This window comes from Hetaerina americana, unplaced genomic scaffold (genome assembly GCF_022747635.1).
Source record: "Hetaerina americana unplaced genomic scaffold, ioHetAmer1.1.p SCAF_11, whole genome shotgun sequence".
NCBI lineage: Eukaryota > Metazoa > Arthropoda > Insecta > Odonata > Calopterygidae > Hetaerina > Hetaerina americana.
This window is the reverse complement of record NW_027286181.1, coordinates 30460405-30479974: the sequence shown is the minus strand read 5'-3', so window position 1 is coordinate 30479974 and position 19570 is coordinate 30460405. Positions and strand designations below refer to the sequence as shown.

At 34.9% G+C, this 19570-nt stretch overlaps 1 protein-coding gene across 4 annotated transcripts in view; it reads right to left on the bottom strand.

Annotated features, from left to right (window-relative positions):
• LOC139700992 (ATP-binding cassette sub-family C member 4-like) overlaps nt 1–19570 on the bottom strand; it is a 133079-nt gene that overhangs the window by 33412 nt on the left and 80097 nt on the right. For all 4 annotated transcript variants that reach the window (XM_071599541.1, XM_071599542.1, XM_071599544.1 and 1 more), the window contains 10 exons: nt 17566–17832; nt 15441–15551; nt 11906–12040; nt 9212–9416; nt 7540–7762; nt 5075–5231; nt 4837–4975; nt 3482–3592; nt 3057–3251; nt 1508–1594 (listed from right to left, as the gene is read on the bottom strand). In XM_071599541.1, coding sequence (XP_071455642.1) covers nt 1508–1594; nt 3057–3251; nt 3482–3592; nt 4837–4975; nt 5075–5231; nt 7540–7762; nt 9212–9416; nt 11906–12040; nt 15441–15551; nt 17566–17639 — 1437 coding nt within the window. In that variant the 5' untranslated portion in view covers nt 17640–17832. The remainder of the gene's footprint in view (nt 1–1507; nt 1595–3056; nt 3252–3481; nt 3593–4836; nt 4976–5074; nt 5232–7539; nt 7763–9211; nt 9417–11905; nt 12041–15440; nt 15552–17565; nt 17833–19570) is intronic.

Sequence of the window (19570 nt, the reverse complement as noted above, 5' to 3'; positions counted from 1 at the left end):
ATAATTTACAACCTTTTTTCCTTCATAGAAAGTTGAAAATAATGTTAAATTTGAAACGAAATCACCCTAATTTAGAGACCAAAACACCCCATAGTAGATAATATTTTACTTAAATAGTGCAGGAATAGTGTAGAGTGCAGGAATATATAGTGTAGATAAAATTAGTTTTGAGTATATAAATAATATTTATTTGTAATTTTAGGGAAATGACAAAATTCTTTAAGGGGAGGGTTCCCCTTGGGTCTATCCCTTGTTGGAGTTTATTGGATGACCAGGGATTTCTGATTTGTTAGGTATTGTTTTCGGACAATTTGAAAAGTACCTCTTATATACCTCCTAAATAAACCATATTAAATACAACGTACATCATTATACATGGTTTGTATAAAAAGTATCGGGAAAAGTTTAGGAAAAATAGTTAATTTCAGATATTGCCACAATGCCAGGTCTGGAGGGTCCTTAAGGGCACTCATGCTAGCTTTTTGTCGGCACTTAGTGGTGGTGTCCTTTGAGGGAGGATTTTACTTTTGGGCATAGGAAATATAGCCTGCTGGCGCCAAGTTGAGACTGTAAGGGGGTTGGGGAATTGTCACAATGCTGTTGCTGAAAATCTTTGCAAGCAGATGCTCAAATCCGCTCTTGGTTATCCATCAAGACATTCTGGACGAGTTTAGTGCAGATCTTTTGCATTGCCAAAATTTCAATGATAATGATGTGCATTGTCATCTTATCAATGCCAATACCATCTGCAATTATGCACACACTGACAGTCTGAATTCAGCACTTAATGCACATGTCAGGAAAAATTGTTACTGATACTTTTTATACAAACCTTGTACCATAAAATAAATCAAAGGCCCCTAATTGCACCATTATCATTCCAAACCGATTTCCCCAAAAAGACATGTCAGCTCATAAATACTGCACTTGATAGCATTGACTGGATCTACATCAGAACTACCGATGACCTTTGACTCTAATCGGCTCACTCCTCAATTTCCAGCTCTTCACACCCCCACACATGCAAGGTCACGCATACTGACATTTACTGACTGCTTCATCAATCCAAAATAATACTTCTCATCGATTAATAGACCATCAAGATCTAACCCTTAGCACTATCAAGAGGGGTACTTAAAGTCATACACCCTCATTACCAAAATATTACCAATAAAACTTCACAAAATTAATACAATGTGATGTGGTTGAACTTCCTTGGAATATTCAAGCAATAGGCAATTTTTGCAGCTGAGCCAGCAAGAGCAACAAAAGTAGGGAGATACTTTATACACTGAATATTTTGTTAATCCACTCACAGAAAGTCATTAATGTGTGGGTATTCACATTGGTTACACTGCCATGAAAACTGGAATATTCATTTAATTCCTGCTATATCCCTGCAGATCACTTTAAATTTCAGGACATTTCCTTCAGTGAACGGTGTGAAAAAGATATAGTGGAAATTGTCAGACATTTGTAAAATTACTTGCTATGTGCATTTATTTACCTGGGATGCATATGAAACAGTACCACCCAGTTTGATAGAGCCTGCAGACAAAGGTAACTCATGTAGAATGGCGTGGAGAAGAGAGCTCTGTATTTAGAAGAGAGGGATGAAATTAATATAAGACCAAAGAGTAGATTTTGTATACAGGTCCTGAAAAGAAAAGTATACAATAGCAAAGAAAATACAATTCTGATCACTTCAATAACATTAGATAAATGAGTGAAAAATGGTTACCCAGTTACATATTTATTGTCAAAGCAAAATGATTCTTAAAACAGGACTCATCTAAGTGAGTGACACTAATTTTAATGGTAAAGTAAATTTTACAGATATCCCAACAGTAAACTATTTCTGCACCAGTTTCCTTTTAAAGGTTGAGTATTTTTATTTTTCTATCATAAAGTGTTATTAATTAATGAAAATGTGCAGTGGAATCCGAGAATAATGACAGCTCAACAGTCTGTAACCATTACTAGCTTATAATAAGTTCTTATTATTACCAATGGAAATGTAATAATCACTTATTAGCCAATTCATGAAACTTTCAGGTTAGTAAGGCCATCACCGTGGGAATTGTATATCATATGTACCGATATAATTCAGGTAAACTAAAAATAATGATTTATCTTTTTATGTTGTAATGGGTTTGCATGCGTTTCATAGCATGAACTGCCACAGTGTAATAATGACATATTCAAAATTTGAGGTCAAATTCAAAGCCCTAGTTAGATGCCACAATATATGCATGCCAGAGATTAAAGGTCACACATCATGTCTTGGAAAAGGTTGAAAATGTAATCCATTATCTTTGAAATTTTTAACTCTTCTCCATTTTACATTTTTAATATCTGTTAAAAAATACCTTAAGGCATTGTGAATGCTGACAAGTCACATTAGTATTTCCAGTTCAAAATTAACAGCCATCTAAATTTGCTGGTATAGTGCTATTAAACTTAGGCTTGGACAACTTTTATTACTGCATAAACAAACAGAAGAGCCTATGAATCCATATTAGAAAATGAGAAACATAATGACCCGACACATTTAAATCACAGAGATCCAGATTTAATCACTTATGATATTGAAAGACCAATGTGAGTGCAATATTGGTCAAGCTACAACAGATTTACTTTAAATCATAGGAAAATAAATTGTACTACGAGCATTGCTCATTACATCAGGATTTCACTGGATACATCCTTATAGCTGATGGAAATGTAATGTGGCCTCAGCACTTTTACTGGAAATCAATATTAATAAACTAGTCTAGTCAAACTTAATACGTTTGTCAATGCATTGAAAGTTTTCCAAGTGAATTAAATTTGCAATTGTACATCATTGTAGCAAGCCTTGAGGCTTGAATTTTAAGGAATCAATTGAATCTCCAAAATTTGGGGTTAGTAGTTTTTATCTGCCTGATGCACTAACTTCTATTATATACACCTTTAAAAACTCCATTTCAAATTAACATAATACATAATTATACTTATGGATGTTAGGCAGTAAAACCTTTAAAAACTCATATGCAAGTGTCATAAAAATTTCTTACCTTCCCCGCACCAACAGGTCCAATTATCGCCATAAGCATCCCTGGTTTCACATCTAGAGTGATATTACTTAGTGTATTTTCACTGACATTTTGGGTCCATTTAGCTGTCACATCATTGATTTTAATGTCATGTGTCTTTGCAGATAATTCTGATGGAAGAGGTTCTAAGGTATTTTCCTCATATAGCAAAAATTTCTGAAGCGAAAGAGAGTTGCTTAAAATTCATTGAATCACAATATGAATGTAATTGTTGTATGCATCAAAATTGAGCTCATAAAGTAAACAATGTGATCATAATGTATACTCATAGTGAATATACACAAACTTCAATTGCTTTGCATACTAATGTTTACATTCTTATATTATTTTGTTTTAGGTAGATATCACCCATGCATAAACATTGCGAGTCCTAAGAACATTCCTACCTGGAGTCGCTTCACAGAAACCAGTGTTTCAGCCAACTGCCCAATCCCTTGCGGAAAGAATACTGTCATGGTCTGGCGGAGAATGTTGTAATAAGATGCCAATACAAACACCTAAAATTATATTGTAGATTGATGAAAGGAGGAGGAAATTAAATTAATTCTTCCAATTTTAACAGTCACAAAACTTTTCAGGTCACATCAACTATGTATTCACAAATGTACACCATTCAATAATGAATCACGCAAAAAAGTTATTTTTTCACTGTAAATCTTTCAATTTTGCACGTACACATTAGTGTATTTGCTAAATATGCTACCAAGGAATTTCCCAAGTTACTTTAAATGGCTATTCATGCAGTTTTGTTCATTCACTATATTATTGAACAGCAGTAATGTAGTAGTAGTATTTAGGGGAGGCGACCGACAGCTGAGGTCATTTGCGCCATAGGGGATGGACAGGAGAGAATGAAGGGTGAAGAGAAACCCGGCATTGGCATTAGCCTACTCTTAATGAAAGGCGCCAAGGGGTCCGCAGCTTAACGTCCCATCCGATAGATGGCATACTCCCTCAAAGTGCCCTCCACAAAGCACCTCAAGTAGGGATCGAGATACCCATGAAAAATATTCAACACCACCGGGATTTGAACCCAAGCCCTCTGGGTGGGAAGCCAGTACGATAGCCACTACACCATCTTGATCCCCAACAGCAGTAAAGCTGTGTATAAAAGAGAGGAGAGCAACGCTCATGGTATTTTTCTGCATGGATATTTACTTAGAAGAGGTTTGAAGGTTGAAAAAATGCAACTCATTTTATTCTCTACTATCCTCATCCAATTTCTCTTTTTCAAAATCCATTATTCTATTTGTAAAGGATAATTGTGTAGAATAGTGTGCACCTTGTCACACTATTGCAGGAATGGGAAATTTTGGTGGGCCAGGATAAGCATAGATGTCAAATGAATAGTGTTGGTAAAGGAGTAAGTTTATGGTAAAGGAGAAAGTTTATGGTAAAAATAGGGGAGATGGGGAACAATACTAGAGCAGGTAATCAGTTTACCAAACTAGGGTGTATTTTCGATGAAGATGATTCATGAAGATGGTCTAGAAAGTAGGAATATAAGAAAAAGAATTGCATTTGGCAAGGAGGCTTTGACAAAGAAGATGGAGTCGATGAAAGGGACATTTAGTAAGGCTGTTTAGAAAAGACTTGCAAAAACTTAAGCATGGAGTGCAGTTTAGTAGGATGTGGAAACTTGGTCATTGAATGCAAGATGATAGGGGTAGATTGGAGGCATTTAAAATATAGGCATGGAGATTGAATGATATAGCAATCAAATAATCCAATTCTTCCTTACCTTTTCTGCTGCTACACGATGTCCCAGTAATGAATAAGCCAACACTGTGAAAAACACAGCAGCTCGAGTGGTAAACATTAAGAATGATAAAAAGATACCTCTGATGTAGGATGATTTCCTTACTTCCTTAATTTCATTCCTAAGCAACAAAAGATAAAAAGGTTTTTGTAAAAGTTTAAGTGAATTAATTATCACTACCCACCTACATTGCTAAAATAAAAAAAATATCACTGCTTACCTTCTTGCCAATGCCACAAGTTTAGCAAATGGCTTCTCCCACGTGTACATTTTTATGACTTGAATTCCAGCAATAATTTCATTCATCAATCGAACTCTCTCATCTGTCCTGACAGCAGTTTTCAATCGAATTGATGAAGTCTGTTTTCCAAGATATCCTGTAGGCCAACAAAATGAAATTAGATAATTATTATTATGAGGTAATCTACCGGTTAAGGTAGGTTTTTGGATGGACACAACTACCAAATAAATATTTTGTGACTCCCAACAAAACAAAACACAATCCAGCACCCTACTTTACATCAGGCCCCTCTTCATCTCTAAGTAGTTCCTTTCTCCCTTCATCCCATATAGCATCCCTATCCTGCTCCTGCCCTCTCCTCGTTTGCTAAATATTCTCCCCTCTATTACAGTCTTCAACATCCCACAGCCGATCAATACGCCCTTCATCCATTTTTCCTGCCTCCATAGGATTTCTCCCAAGAAACCCCTCTCTTCACCCACCATACCAAGTACTTTCTCATTTGTTTTCTTCTCGGCCCATTTCATCTTCTCCATTCTTCTCCAAACCCACATTTCAAAAGCCTCCAATCTACATTGATCCTTCTGCTTCAATTATGAACGTATTTGCCTATTTTGTAGATTTCAAAAAAGCATTTGATTGAGTAAATTGGGCAAAACCAATGAGTATATTGAAGAAAATAGGAATAGATTGGAGGGACAGGAGGCTAATCCGCAACCTGTTCATGTCTCAGACTGCTCAGGTGCGAGTGGGGAACAGGGAGTCCGGATGGTTTGCGTGAAATTAGATATTTATACCAAATTTATATCACTTACGTCCTTGAATATTATCCTATATCATTTTTAGATAGGTATCTTCAACCAATTCCTGCATATTTGTAATACTGTAATTGATGGAATGGGGCTCAAAAGTAATGGGCAAAGTTCGTAAAATTTTGACCATTTACTAAATGAAATAATAAAAGGGTCACAATAGCCAAGAAATGATGCTTCCATGATTTTACTCAATGTAGATCCATTTTAACAATGAATGAATAAGTTATGGATTGATGGAACTCTATACCTGGATTTATTTTGAAACCTTGTTAAAAGAAAACATTTACATCAGATAAGGATTACAAACTATTACAATTGAAGAACTTATGGTACAGCTGGTTTGGCATTGCATTATGGAATGGTATAGGTATTAACTTTCCTTGAAGTCAACGATAAAGTCCTCTGCTGCCTCAGAGTCAGAGTTCACTGCTCCACCATGCCTTTTGTGGATGCCTGTTCTTCTCTTAAATTTCTCCAATAACCCTAGGCCTTGGTTAAATACTTCTATTTTGGCCGTTGATGATCATGGCATCTTCTAAACAAAGTCAGCCAAAATCGCTTATTCCTTCTCACAAATGATGTCTTCATTAAAAGTGTTTCCTTGCAATTGCTTTTTGTTCATCCATATGAGAAGCAACCTTTCAACATTGTTGAGAATATGTAATCATTGCATAGATACTCTTGTCACTCTCATTGAAGCTATCTATTTTTTTGATCTTGTCCTTGAGGATAATACAAATAATTGATATTGACTGACCATATATGCTAGCTAGATTAGCCACGCTCATACCTCTTTCTCGATTTTCAATGATTTTAGTTATAACATCCTTGTTTATTTTATTCTCTCACAGCTGCATTCTTGTGGCTGTTTCTTTGAGGATATTTTTTCCATGGTCACTAAAGTTTACACAAAAAATCACACATAAAATGTTTAAGTACGCTTGGAAAAATGTATGACCACATGCGACACTAATTTGCTAGCTGAATAGGTACAGAACACAAATGAAGCATTGGGCATGCAGCCAATCCAGGAATACCCCCCCTCTCCACATCATGTCACTTGTTATATGAAAAGTTGCTCATGAAGTGAGGAGTTTTGGAAAAATATTTTTGCTAGTTATGTGAATTACTTGTCAAGCAAGGCACTGGTTAAGCAGGGTTCAACTGCATTTCTAAGAAACATAATGGAATGGAAACGTTCTTAGGAACTTAATTACCACTTATCCTTTTCTAGATGTTAACTTGTAACATGAACACACACACATGTATATTGTGCAAAAACATTACTTTCATTATGAAAGCTTTCTTGAACAGGAATTTTGCATCAGAATTAAGAGTACTGATGTATGCCTAACCTGTTAAATTCTGACTGATTTGTTTCAAAATCAAGAAAAAAGAATGGGAAAAAACTATGGCCCATTATAAAGACTTTTCATTGTTACAAGGGCATTATATAAAACTAAGATTCAATGATTTACTGAAAGGATTCGATCTGAATATCAAATCAATGGATCCAATACAATTCCTCCTATCCTAACTCTAATTTTAGTGACACAGTGGGTTTTTTCTATTTAATAAATTAACATGAATAATTTAAAATTCCGGTAGATTAAGTACAATTGGTATTACCTTGTATTGGTATGATTGTCAGCAGTGATGCAATACCAAGAACTGCAGAAATTCCAATTTCATTATAGAGAAGATAAGTTATGATAACTGTCTCTACAGGTCCAATCCATAAATAGTGCAGGAACACTGGGACTACATCAAAACGGTTGACGTCATTGGACAGAAGATTTACAACCTGACCAACTGTAGTCTGGCCCAATGCTGTTTTACTGAGACGCAATGCCTTCAAATGGAATGTAACAACACCACATGGAATATTAGACACCAAATAGCCACTTTCATTAAATGAGAAGAAATAATTGACACATTAACTTGAAATTATTTTTTGCAAGCTTCATTCTCTTTAACTTATCTTTTATGGTAGAAGATAGATAAGTAATACCATTTCTTTATATTAATTAGCCTTTATCAATAACACACATGATACCTTTGTAATGAAATGCATCCCAAATTTCAGCAAACGAATTTCAATATGAGACTCCATTAGAATTAATAAAAATCGGCATGATAACAGCTGAAATTATTTTTGAAACAAAATATTTTGGCACATTGGCAATCAAACCATTAACAGATGAGAATGCAATGAATTTTTCAATAATTTGAATGCATCATCACAGATTCAGATGCCCTTAAAAATGCTCATTGCTGGATGAAAAGAAATTGGCTCTCAGCTTTTTTTAACACATATGTAGCTACAACTTTTGCTCGATTACATTACCATTCCAAACAGAATGTATCCAAGTCATCAACATGCCAAATGTGGAAAATGTTTTGTCCTTATTCTAGAGTGAATTATGTAGGAAAATTTTGCGCACTAAAATAGGATTTTCATCTTCATGATGATGAATGCAGAAAAATATAGCAAAGGCATGTCCCACACTTGATAAAAATGTATTCGTTTGGAAAAAATTGAAAGTCACTTTCAAAATTTCATCTTTTCATTAACTCAATAATGAAGTTTTAAAATAAATTAAAACCATTAATTTGTGTCGAAAACTATAATAATTTTGGCCAAAATATTCAGATGTGTGCATATCTCATGTAGCTTCAATTTATAACTTATCTGAAGAGTAAAAAATACTATAGGAAAATTTATTTTGGTCATTAGGATAGTGATATCTTGAAAAAAATTGGATCTCTGTTTATTTTAAGTTATCAATATGTTATTAACATTCATAAAGATATTTTATGCAAATTGTAGACATACTCTCTTATGAAAATAATACATTACAGTTTACTTGTACAAGCACTCCTAGATGTGTACCTAGTAATGTAGAGATCTCGAGTAATCACAAGAATAACCATGTAAACATGCATCTAACAATAAGATTGCAGAAAATCAAAATGTTAAGCATGCACATATTTAACAGATGGATAATAAGTATTTCTCATGAAATAAAACCTCAGAAATGCTTATATTCAAATCTAAAATAATTACATTCTTAATTAAGTGTGAAGGCTATTTGTTGCCCATTTATTCAGCAGAAAATAAACTTATTTATTTCCTCAAAATAATTCAATTATGACAGCAGACTGAAATTTTGCAGAATAAAATTTAGAAAATCTGCATTAAAGCATAGGGTTCAGCATCTAAAAATAAATAGACTAGCTAACAATGTGAGCAGTCTGTAAAGGATTAATTCATCGAAGTCAAATGCATATAAAGCCTCACCTTTCGATAAATAAGGGAGCAGCAGGCCACTCTTACTTTCATTCCAATGTGCATTAGACTGAGCATATAGGGGTGGGTTACTATGATAGCAACCCCGGAACTTAGAATAACTCCACCAGCATGTAAATAAGCACTCTCTTTAGTTATTTCACTTCCAGGAGTGAAGTAAGATATGAGCTTTCCCAAGAATAGAGGTTGACTGATTCTATAAGAGAAAAAAAATTTTATAAAGGATTTCACAGGATTGTGTTGACAAACACACTTATATTCAGGATTTCATCTTCATATAATGTTTATTTAAAAATAAGGCTTCTTTTATCACAGTTGGCTTCTTCAGGTAAAGTATATTCATTCTCTAATTCTAGCTTATATAGGTTTAGGTCCATTCCTATTTTCCAGCCTACACAAGCTGGAAAATAGCTTAGCTTCATGAGATGAACTGCAATTACCACCCCAGTTGATAGAGAAGGGAAATGCATTTCATTTGAAGAAACTAGCTGGAACACCAGCAAAACTGCCCTTTTTTATAAACAATATGCATGGATGATATCCCAAATAGAAGTATATCTATAAAAATACAATTCAAAATAAAAAAAACAATTATCTTCAAAGACAAAAAATAACCCTATTTTTAAAAATTTCATCATTGAACTGAGATGCATGCATATAAAAATAGTTTTCATTTTTAAGCATAAAAAAAATTTCATGACCGAAAACTTACTTAAAATTATACGTACTAGGGTTAGGAAAACCTTTAATCCCTAAGGAATTACATGATTTTTTTTATTTTTCTCTTACTAAAATGTACGATCGTAAATATGTAAAATACAATTTTCATTGAGCAAAAACAAACTTTCACTTAAATACCACCTGACCAGAATGCCTTTTATCTTGTATCATAATTTTCAAATTACAATCTTATCTGTCTTACCGAGGAGAAAAATATAAAAATGCTCATATCATCATGTATTAAATACACACCTATTGTTCCACCATCCTGCGTGCACAACCTCACCTATCCCACTTTCCTCATGCATTGTTCCTGGGAGAGAGAGCCTCCCCTAATTCCCTATCTATTCATGTTTCTGGACAAATTTAAGCTTAAATGGTATGGTAATGTTTCCCAAAAAAACAGGCTTGCTGGAAAATGATAGCCACATATTACATCATATATCCATTAGAAATTAGATCAAAAGGGAATATCCAATTCATCACTACTTGCCCTGTTCCCTTGGCTATATAGATGGATAGCCACATTTCCTACCCTAGAAAAACAGTTTGTGGCGCCAGTCTTCTAATGAAATAACTGACTTGGGGGATGTGTTTTGCTGTAGGGCTTCAAGACAAACTTGAGGACCTGACATCATTAAAATCATTAATTGTATAATTTGGATTAATATGACCTTCAATTTCTTTCTTTTATTCATCTGGAGGCCACCCTGTTTATCTCAATTTTCCTTTGAGAATTCTGACTTTTCTCTCCTTTGATTATCATATACACTCTGAAAGTGATGATGTGCACCTGCTAGCATATTCTGACATCATAAAAATTGTTTGGACACTTGGAATTAAGCAAAAATTGCCAAAAAGAGTAATGAAAATAGCCTATTAAAACTAACAATGTAAAGTTATAAATTATTTCAACAAAAGACCTGAACTCCCAAGTTTCCATTTCTACTGTAAGCTGATCTTCACTACAGCTGCTATGGCAAGCATAGTTGAGTTTCAATAAATCTTCAGGAAAATGGACTGAGAGCAAATAGTCAATACCCTTAACATATTAAATACAATTGAGAAAATATATGATTTGAGTCACAGTATCATGTAATGACATAGAATGTCTTTACAAACACGGTTCAACTATTCATCTATGCCAAAGTGTAGACCTCATAGTGCCATAGCAAAGACAACCATTCATTCAATGATTTTTAACTATGTATTAAAGAAAGGTATTGGAAGACCCATAACAACTATGTATTATCTCCCATTTACCAGATAGGAAAAATATCCAATGTAGACCACTCATGAATCACTAAATGAATGAAGTCATGTACAATATACAGGGTGTTTCAAAATTAATATCAGGGTTTCAAAACTTTATTTTTTGGTGAAGTATCTGTAACTGGTGTTTCTTATCTTGATGCACTATAATTATGGTTCTTTCCTCTATTGAAAGAAGATGTACCAGAAAACTTTATCTGGCAGCAAGATGGTGAGCTGCCTCACTGGTATAACTCAGTATGCAATTAATTAAACGACATTTAGCCGGACTGCTGAATTGGCCGCAAGGGACTGGATGACATAGCTTGTTTCGCATGGCTTTTATGTTCACCCAATCTCGCACCAAGTGATTTTTACCTTTGAGGGTTCATAAAGGATCATGTTTACGTGCCTCTGCTACTAGCTGACCTACCCGAGATAAAGAAACAGGATTGTAGCAGTAATTGCAATAAATACTCCCAACACACTAATCAAGGTTGGGAAGAACTCACCTATTGACTCAATGTGGGCATGTGACAAATGGTACTCACATTGAATACTTGTAGGAAAAACTGTTCGCTCTTTCATTTAATGCATAATTTATAATTGTAAGTTAAATGGAATAAACACTACAGAGTCTTAAAAATCCGATACTCATTTTGAAACGCCCAAAAAAAAGTAAGTTAGATTTATTTCTATTATAATGAATCTTACCGAACTGTTAACTCCATACAGGCAAATATCATTCCAAAAAAAATATATTGGCACCCAAACGTTGCAAAAATAGCCTTTAGAAAGCTTGGTTTGCCTTTCTTGCATTTTTCTTTGGCAATCTCTTTCTCCCAATTTCTAGAAAAAATAATTATGGGGTGAGAAATCTAATAATTTAGAAATAAAAAAATATTATTATTCCACAAAGTTATGACTATTTCCCCTATACAAATGACAATAGTAGAAGGATGAATTTTGGTTCACGGCTAATATTTATTATGAGAATACTCATTAGCACATTTTTAAATAACTGATTAATTAAATGATTTCTTTATGTATGTTGCTTTGCCAAGAACAAAGGTGCCATATATATAATTCCAATACCACCATCTACATAAATTTTACAGATTTTATAAGAAAAAACTATATTTTTCATGACTCATTTATGTAGGCCATTAAAAAAAGTTGCCCATAGTTTTCCCGCGGAAAACATCAAATTCATGTACCGTTTGAAATAATTAAAAATGAAGTAATCAGATTGAAAAAATCAGCTATATTTTGCTGTAAAATACTGACATTGGGCAAAATAATATGATATGAGTTGCACTCACATTTTGAGAACTTCTCTTATGGTAATTAAAGTAGAATCTCATTAATTCAAATCTAAATCAAATCGTTTAAAAATTTCTGAATTACAAAATATGAGAGAGGAAAATTTTACATCACCATTTACCTAAGAAATGGAAGATGTGGAGCTATTGGCTATTAAAGTAATAATCTCAAGAAAGAAGATCCTAAGGCCAATAAAAATAATTAAGAAGAAACTCCTATACCGGTATTTCGGTCACACAGGTGACCATCAACGGGGAGAAAATCAAATAGGGCACTTGAACTAAGAAGAGGAATGTGCACAGGTGTTTAATGTGCGATTCTATGTCCACAACTAAATCTTCGGTGGGGGGATATTTGTATGGGAGGCAATGTTTTAGGCCTTTGTTCAAAACAATCCGAACAAAGAGAATCCGAGAAACAATTCGTAAGACATGCCTGCCAATTACAGTTGGAACGCAACAGCACCAAACTTAACACTAGACCGCATAGCGACCCGTTAGAAAGCGCACTCATAAAGGAACTTAGAAATAAAGACTGTTATTACATTAAGGCTGACAAAGGTAACACCACAGTTATACTCGACAAAGCTGATTACATTGAACGTACCGAAAACACAATCGCAGAAGGCCCATACATTAAAATACATAAGAACCCACTTAATAAAATGATTACAGACACAAAAACCGCACTCAATCACTGTACTACAATCATTGACAAAAAATTACGTTTCACCTTAAAAACGGAAAACCCTATGGTGCCTAAACTCTACACTTTACCCAAAATACACAAAGCCGGTAAGAAAATGAGACCTATCATTTCAGCTTTGAATTCCCCCACCTACAAATTGGCTAAATGGCTCACCAAACAGTACAAACAATTAGGGTCCGAAGAAACCTTCGGAGTCAAGAATAGCAAAAATTTCATCGACACCATAAAACACCTACGCATCCAGCCCCATGAGATTCTTGTCTCTTTTGACGTGGAACAACTCTTCCCGAGCGTACCCATTGATATTGCCCTTGAAAACATCGCAGATTGGCTACACACAAAAGACATAACACCCATTGAAATTAAAGAATACGTTACTCTTACTAAAACTTGCATGGACATAACATACTTTCAATTCAACCAAAAATTTTACAAACAAACACAAGGCACAGCTATGGGAAATCCTCTTTCCTGCTTTGTCGCTAACATCTTCCTACATTACTTTGAAAAAGACTGTAAACACACGTTTGACTATTTCCCCAACATTTGGCTTAGATACGTAGACGACATTTTTGCCATTTTTGACACCAGCAAGTGTGACATAAATGACTTTTTGGACCGGCTGAACAAAAAACACAATTCCATAAAATTCACCTTTGAAGTCGAACAACATAACTCACTGCCTTTCTTGGACATACTAGTAATTAAAAACCATGAGGGCTTAGAGTTTGACATTTTTAGAAAACAGACCCACACCGACAACTACATCAAAGCAGATTCACACCACCCCTTTCAACAAAAAATGGCAGCTTTTAATTTTCTCATACACAGACTACTGACGACACCACTCAACAAACAACGCTATTTCAAAGAGTTGGAAAACATCAAACAAATAGCCATTAACAACGGATACACACCCCAAATTATAGACAAATTAGTTAGAAACAAAAAAAGAAAACTTGCCAATAAACATACTACACTTCTACCACAACGGAAAGACAACAATAATAAATTTATCGCATTACCTTTCTTCCCCACATTAACCCGAGGCCTTGATAAGGTCTTTAAACAAATTGGTACCAATGTCACTTACGCAAACCGTAACACTCTTCTTACGTGTTTAGGGAACCCGAAAGACATAACACCACAGTTAGACAAATCAGGTATTTACGAAATTACTTGCTCACACTGCCAACTCTCCTACATTGGACAGACCAAACGTAATCCCAAAATCAGATTCAAGGAACACATAGGACACTTTAAGAACGGACGTTTCGATAGATCAGCGGTCGCCAAACACATTTTTGAAACGGAACACTCTATCACTCCCAACGACTTAACATTATTAAAACCGATACAACACTATAAACTCGATGCCTGTGAGAGCTTACACATACACTTAAACAAGAATAAACTTATGAACAATGAACCAGGCATCATCAACAGTTCACTTTTTAATTTTGTTAGTCATTTCAGAAACAGACAGCCCCCTCCTAATATCCGCCACTCTTCCCCCACTCCTTCCCACGTGACCTCAACAAACTCCCCCCCACCTACGGACCATCACTTAACCCCTCCCCCCTTGCCCCTCCAGGTATATATACCTCACCCCCCGACCTGAACACCCACTTGACTTTGGACGGTGCCTGTGCACATTCCTCTTCTTAGTTCAAGTGCCCTATTTGATTTTCTCCCCGTTGATGGTCACCTGTGTGACCGAAATACCGGTATAGGAGTTTCTTCTTAATTATTTTTATTGGCCTTAGGATCTTCTTTCTTGAGATTATTATTTACCTAAGAGCCAAAACTTATTCCTTTGTTTTGATCATTTTAGCTAAAACATGAATTTCTACCCCATTCCTTTCATTAATGAAGGCTTACATCCCTGATGAACAATCCACTTTTTTACTGATTCCTATACTTCAATGTGACATAGTTAACCTTACCAAAAGCAGTCAATAAATCGAGTACAGTTTCATAAATAACAAGAATGTGAAACTTCTTCTGTACTCTCAGTTTCCAAGTCAATGGCTACTAAATGATTCTAAAATATTAAATATTATGTTCATGCCTCACTTGGCCATTGTGAATAATTGCCTCTCAAGTGCATTCTATAATATTCTTTTTGACTCTCAATGGGCTTTTCATACTAATTTTCTAATTCTCACAGAGTCAAATTGATACAATGAACATGATGACAAATCATCTTAAAGCTTACTGTGCCAATTTATCACCAAGATAATCTGATTTGTGTTCTGGCAGCGGATTGAAGAGGTCTTCTGTCTCAAGATCTTTCTTGAAACCTCTCCAAAATGTTCCAAACGTCCACCTGAAAAATTAAATGAAGGCAAATTATGATTGGAAAAAATAACTGAGGAAAGAAAATTGTACCTAAAAACTAAATTTTAAAACTACGCACTTTTCATTTTCCACAACTACAACTGAAAACTGTTATCCAAAGTTAAAAGTCAATTTATGAGTTCTTGATGTTAGGTTCATACGTACATACTAAAATATGAAAATAAACTAATTAAAATTTGTGTAAATCTCATGCGATCCAATTTAGAAAGCTTTATATTAAATTTATAACAATTTTATGAGACCTTGTATATTAGCTTAAATGTTTGTGATATTATCTTCATATCAACAAACTCTCTCCACATTGATGGTTTGGGATATGACATTTTGTTTCTTTGAATCAGACTTTTTGTGGGTTACAGCGGCAGAGGTAAGAGAAAACAAAAGTGAATTAAAAACATCATAAATACAAATTTTGCACAATGCCATCCACTTTCGCTCAACTAAAAAGGGATATTACTATGTAGTGTACCTACATACTCCACCCTTAGAGTACAGTTGATTCTCATAAGCAAGTTTAGTAAATTGCCAAGTTCCAAACTATACAGTGGATTTAAAAGGCTTGAACAAGCCTTCCATGAAGTGATACCTCACGGTTTCACTTTATGGAAGACATTCATTAATTCATGCATGAGCATTTAATGAACTTCATCCAAAGTGTAATATTTTCCAAAAATGACTTCGACATTATAAGGCCATTACCAAGGGTTCACTGATTTACCAGTGTAGAAGGTGCATATACGTAATTAAACTCTAGTGCAATACAACAATAATGTATAGCAAATTACTAAACATTTGATCTAACTGGTTATTAAAATATGTATACACGAATATTTTGCTGGCTGGATAATGAAAGTTATCAGTAGTTGCCTAAAATAATATCTCATTAAATTTCCATATGATACTGATAACTATTTCAGAGTTATTATGTGTCCCAAGTAGGTTGAGGCTGAGTTCCTCTCCAACCTTCCCTATTCCCTGAACTTCCTACCATTACCAAACAACCCATCTCTCCCAAATGGCACCAATGACCTTACCTGTTGGTTATCCACCCTAATAATTACTACTACAAAGGTAAAATATATTCTATGAAAATATGCTAGAAGTCATGAATGAACTAACTTCACTACTTAGCATTTGTTCATAAAGCCTGGAACTATATTGGAGACATAACAGTTTCAGGTTTGACATTGTCAAATTCCTTCATCATGAGGGTAAAAGGAAACTTTACACTTCCAATTGTTTTATTCTGGAAGTGTAAAGTTCCTTTTAACCCATATATATATTGGAGACATTTGATCTGTACAGATGGAAGATCATGGTCATTAGCACCTTTTTCCAAGTGACATAACTTTAGTTCTGAACTACTAGTTCTGCCCTCGTATATTCTTGCATGTTGGCTTGGAAAATTAAAGTTAATTAGTAGTAGTATTTAGGGGAGGCGACCGACTGCTGAGGTCATTTGTATCATAGGGGATGGACTGGAAAGAATGAAGGGTGGAGAGAAACCCGGCGTTGGCATTAGCCTACTCTTTACGAAAGGCACCAAGGGGTCCGCAGTTTAACATCCCATCCAAATGACAGCGTACTCACTCAAAGTGCCCTCCACAAAGCACCTCAAGTAGGGATCTTAAAGTTAATTATACCATGGCAAGTGATGGAGGAAATATTGAGTAAAAAATATTTCACCTTGGCTATGAAAAATAATGAGGGGAAAAGAAAAGGGATTTCCCTAATCTTACCATAATTTCTAGGAAATGGCAGTTAAGGACACGACCATCAATTTTATTTGAAAAGACCAGAGCGATCATATGATAAGGTGACACTTGTATTTCACAAACATGAAGAGGGTTTGATGCTTAGGATACTTCTTGCAATGTTAACAGAATGACGATTTATGTAAATTGCTGGAATGCATTGCAAAAGGAATGGAAAACAATTTATATGATAATACTTGTCGAGAGAACAATTAGTAATATACTCACACGAATGTTAGAATGGAGAGAATATTTGCTCTCTCCCTTGGACTGGGATTGCTCCATTTCTTCCCGGCATCCATTTCCAAAAACCTTAATGTGTGAGACGCTCAAGGCGTGGAGATGATATCGCTACTCTTTCTGATCTCCACTCTTCAATTGTGTGACAGCGAATCTATCAGCACAGTTCCTCAAATCCCTTCTTTTAACAACACCCCCTTTATCTCAACATTCATATTTTCACCTCAAATACATCTTGGAAATGTGCTGGATACCCTGAAATAAAATAATGAAATCATTTAAAAATGTCAGTTGAGGCCAAATACAGGGATATTGCCCATTGGCAATATAATGGCATAATATCAACCACCAATGAGGCAGAAATTGTTTTTAGACATATTCATTATGATATATTAATAAAATTAATGATTCTCAAACATTCATTTGAGGAAACTTATCACTAAATAAACCAAATTTGTAACTTTGGTTTTCTCTCACATTATATATATATATATATATATATATATATATATATATATATATATATATATATATATATATATATATATATATATATATATATACATAATATATATATACATTTTATATATTTAATATTTGGACGGCACAATAGAACACAAATAAAAGTAACATTTAAAAGACACCGAAAGAAATTCACACGTCAGGGTAAGGGTGCCAGGTTCCTTTCCCTGTGCCGGTTACGGTTTCTCAGGAAGATCTGGTACCCGAATAATCACATAGCTTGGGTGGAGCTGCAGGTATCCCGAGACACTTGCCCGACAATCGATTCCTGGCCCTCCGGTCAGTAGTCCAATGCTCTACCCACGGAGCGTTGGACTACTGACCGGAGGGCCCGGGCTTATCTATGTGAATTACCGCTATAACTGACGATTACTGATCCTAGCGTCGCGGAGGCAGTCTTATTTTGTCCATTTGATGAAAAGAGTTTCAAAAACTTCTTGAAATATCGAGAAAAAAATACTCCAATTAATGCCATACAACGGTTATGAAAAAATGTAACGAAAATAATATTTAAACGCTCCAGAATCGACGGGAAAAATGAATATAATCGGAAACTTAGAGAGGCTAGCAGTAGGATTATCTCAATCGAATAGTTCGTCCACCAGCTAAGATATGTACATTAATTCCACACCAAGTAAAATATCGTTTTCTCCAAGCGTTTTGAATTCGTCATCCGCTAACATTGAATATAAAAAAAAATTATGTGACAGCCGCTGAAGTACTTTTGTCTGCTTCTATTTTGGAAATTACAACAGCAGTGGCCAGGACCTTTCACGAGGCTGTAGTCACAACGAAATGTCTCTATAAGAAGTAGCGGCAGAATCTAATTTGAGAAATTTAAACATTCTGGAACAAAAATTGAAATTTTCCTCAGCACTTTATGGTGTACAATATGCTCTGATTACAATTCATCACCATCTGGTGCCTAATAGAATAATGCAGCCGTTTGATTGCCATTGCAACGCGTTCTACACAAATAATCGCCAAGGAAAATTACAACTTTTATTACTTCAAAGAAGGCGACTTGCTCTACTGACTGGGGTGTCCGCTAAGTCCTTGGGTGAGAATGCTGCACACACATAGTTGATCTCTGCTGACATGTGATCGTAACCAAACTGGTTTGCGAAGCAGAATTTATGAAAACACGGACAACGGCGAAAGAATCCAACATCACAGACACAATAGCAGTTAAATAACAGAATGGCATTTGACAAGTCAAATCATTAGCAGAAATCAATATAGTTATATTCTTCACTGGCTTTCATACCACTAGTAATGGCTTATCAAGGGCGTAAGATTAACATCTTATTAACTTCGGACATTTCAGCAGGGCAAGATAAGAAATAAAGATTTTTACAACAGTGTAAACACGACAATATTTTCATCAATGCCTACCATGTAAAAAAATAAAGCAAATATTCTCAGACTTCATAATTCTCTCCATATTATACACCGATGCTGCAATTATTAT